The sequence below is a fragment of the Trichinella spiralis genome (assembly GCF_000181795.1).
Source record: "Trichinella spiralis strain ISS 195 chromosome Unknown Scfld4352, whole genome shotgun sequence".
NCBI classification, from domain to species: Eukaryota; Metazoa; Nematoda; class Enoplea; order Trichinellida; family Trichinellidae; genus Trichinella; species Trichinella spiralis.
The window spans coordinates 1-3,185 of NW_003531291.1; the positions used below are offsets into that span (position 1 = coordinate 1).

Consider the following 3,185-nt stretch of genomic DNA (forward strand, 5'->3'; position numbering starts at 1 on the left):
CGACGCTACCACTTGCCACGTAAGTCAAACGAACGAGTGCACTCTAACTGACGATAAGGCACCTTTATGGCGATCTTTATTTGCATAGCGCAGCGTTAGAAACCGGTTTGTGTGTATTGAAAATTACTCTCGATGGTGAATTCTAATCTAACATTGACGCAAAACAAACAATAAAATTTCATGTACAGAAAACCGCAACTCTAGCAACTGCACATCACTAAATGACAATTATTTCAAATGAGTTGAAAAAAATTGAGATGCGCTGCCAAAATCAAGCAATGAAAACTATTTGAAAACTCAAAACTGACCTTGACGTTAACAATTCAGTCAAAATATAAACTATCTGGCAAAAAACACCATAATAAAAACACTGATTTAGTCAAAACACGCCTACGCACGTTTGGATTTGAGATTTCAAAAATGCCCTACATAAATGGAAGTTGCTTTCTTATACAAAAAGACGCATTGAACTGAATAATTTGGAAGTGACATCTTATTTAACTATTAAAAAGTGTGATTTTCGATGGATGCTGATGTGCTTAATAAACAGACTCAAGGCACGCAGCATTAAAAGTGGTTTAAAAAAGATAGAAATACTTTCTAAAGATGAATTGCAACCTAGTCTCAACATAATATAAAAGTCTAAAGATGGAATTTCGCAGTGAAAAATATCTTATTTACCTATTGCATGTATAAAGCTTACGTAACTAAATTTAACATAGGAATAGCCTTGCCCTTTTGAATTCAGTCTTAAAGAATCAAGATAAACAAGAAACTGCACATACTTTTTCTTTTTTATTGTTCAGCTTCGTGCCGCCCGCGTTTCGCTTCGTGTCGACAGCGTTTTCATTACTATTCTTCATCGTTCATAACTGCAAAAATGTTCAATATTAAATCAAAAGTGATCTCTCTTCATCACGTAGTAAAACTGGAAAGAAATTGAAAATTTAATTTACAAATATATTAATTAACTGGCTTTCATTAAGCGGCAACGCTCGGAAAATAAGTACAAAATGTTTTGAAGAAAAGTAACACAAATAGAAATAAGAAGGAATTACTTTTCAGCAATTGAAAATCGACTTCAGCAACTATTCAGCGTCATGTACTCAGAGAACATTTTACAACGCTACCTACCACTTGCCACGTAGTCAAACGAACGAGTGCGCCCTAACTGACGATAAGGCACCTTTATAGCGATCGTTATTTGCATAGTGCAGCGTTCAAAACCGGTTTTTGTGCATTGGAACTTCTTACTGAGGATAAATTCTACTAATAAGGAAAAACTAATTGAAAATTCCAAAATGACCTCGACGTTTACAATTCAGTTAAATTATAAACTATCTGGCAGAAAACGCCATAATAAAAACATTGACTTAGTCAAAACACACCTTCGCACGATTCAATTTGAGATTTCAAAATTCAAAAACGCCCTACATAAATGGAAGTTGTTTTCTTATACAAAAAGACGCATTGAACTGAATAATTTGGAAGTGACAGCTTGTTTAGCTAATGAAAAAAATAATTTTCGATGGAAGCTGATGTGCTTAATGGACAGAGGCAACGCTCGCAGTATTAAAAGTGGTTTAAGGGCGACAGAAATACTTTATGAAGATGAACTCTTACCTAGTCACAACCTAATATAAAAGTCAAAAGATGGAATTTCGCAGTGAAAAATATCTTACTTACATTTTACAATATAACAAGCTTAACTAACTCAATTTAACATAGTAATTAACTTCGCCCTTTCGAATTCAGTCTTACAGAATCAAGACAAACAATAAACCGCACATACTTTTTCTCTTTCATTGTTCAGCCTCATGTTGTCCGCATTTTGCTTCGCGTCGACAGCGTTTTCACTTTTTTCCTTCATTGTTTACATCTGTAAAAATATTAAGCATTAAATCAAAAATGTTGTCGCTTCATCTCGTAGTAAAAGTAACAACAAATTGAAAACTGAATTTTCAAATTTAATAATTAACTAATTTTACTTAAACGGTAACGTTCAGAAATAAGTACAAACTAATTTGAAAAAAAGTAACACAAATAGAAACAAGGAGGAATTACTTTGCAGCAACTTAAAATCGACTTCAGCAGCTATTCAGCGTCATGAACTCACAGAACGTTTTACAACGCTACCACTTGCAACGTAGTCAAACGAACGAGTGCGCCCTAACTGACGATAAGGCACCTTTATAGCGATCGTTATTTGCATAGTGCAGCGTTCAAAACCGGTTTTTGTGCATTGGAACTTCTTACTGAGGATAAATTCTACTAATAAGGAAAGACTAATTGAAAATTCCAAAATGACCTCGACGTTTACAATTCAGTTAAATTATAAACTATCTGGCAGAAAACGCCATAATAAAAACATTGACTTAGTCAAAACACACCTTCGCTTGTTTCAATTTGAGATTTCAAAATTCAAAAATGCCCTACATAAATGGAAGTTTACTTCTAATACAAAAGGACGCTTTCAATTGAATAATTTGCAAGTGACAGGTTGTTTAGCTAGTGAAAAGTGCGAATTTCGATGGATGCTGATGCGCTTAATAGACAGACGCAAGGCTCGCAGTATTGAAAGTGGTTTAAGGGGGATGGAAATACTTTCTAAAGATGAACTGCTACCTAGTCTCCACATAATATGAAAGTCTAAAGATGGAATTTCGCAGCAAAAAATACCTTATTTACATCTTACATACCACAAACTTAAGTAACTTAATTAGAAATAGGAATTAAGTTCGCCGTTTCGAATTCAGTTTCCCAGAATCAAGACAACAAGAAACCGCACATACTTTTTCTCTTGTATTGTTCTGCTTCGTGCCGTCCGCGTTTCACTCGTGTCGACAGCGTTTTCACTTTTTTTCTTTATGGATCATATCTGTAAAAACGTTAAATGTAAAATCAAAAATGTTCTCGCTTCATCACGAAGAAAAAGTAGCAACAATTTAAAACACGTATTTAGAAATATAATAATTATCTGCTTTTTAATTCAAAGATAATTATTTAAAAATGAGTATTTAAATGTTTCAAAGAAAAGTAACACAAGTAGAAAGAAGGAGGAATTACTTTTCAGCAATTGAAAATCGACTTCAGCAACTATTCAGCGTCATGAACTCGGAGAACGTTTTACAACGCTACCAACTTGGCCACGTAGTCAAACGAACGAGTGGCGCCCTTAACTGACG

General features: G+C 34.2%; 1 protein-coding gene across 1 annotated transcript; it reads right to left on the reverse strand.

Annotated features, from left to right (window-relative positions):
• Window positions 1–1,430: 1,430 nt before the first annotated feature.
• On the reverse strand, window positions 1,431–1,870 carry Tsp_13146 (hypothetical protein). Its single transcript, XM_003367393.1, has 2 exons — window positions 1,793–1,870; window positions 1,431–1,475 (listed from the first exon to the last, which is right to left on the reverse strand). The coding sequence occupies exons 1-2, from the start codon at window positions 1,868–1,870 to the stop codon at window positions 1,431–1,433; spliced, it is 123 nt and encodes a 40-aa protein (XP_003367441.1).
• Between the last annotated feature and the right edge of the window lie 1,315 nt (window positions 1,871–3,185).

What these genes read in the sequence shown, in the direction of transcription:
- Tsp_13146 (XM_003367393.1), bottom strand. Translation starts at nt 1,870, where the DNA reads ATGAAGGAAAAAAGTGAAAACGCTGTCGACGCGAAGCAAAATGCGGAC. An exon ending in TGAACAATGAAAGAGAAAAA is followed by an intron (nt 1,476 to 1,792) that starts GTATGTGCGGTT and finishes CAAATTATTCAG; the next exon opens with TTCAATGCGTCTTTTTGTAT.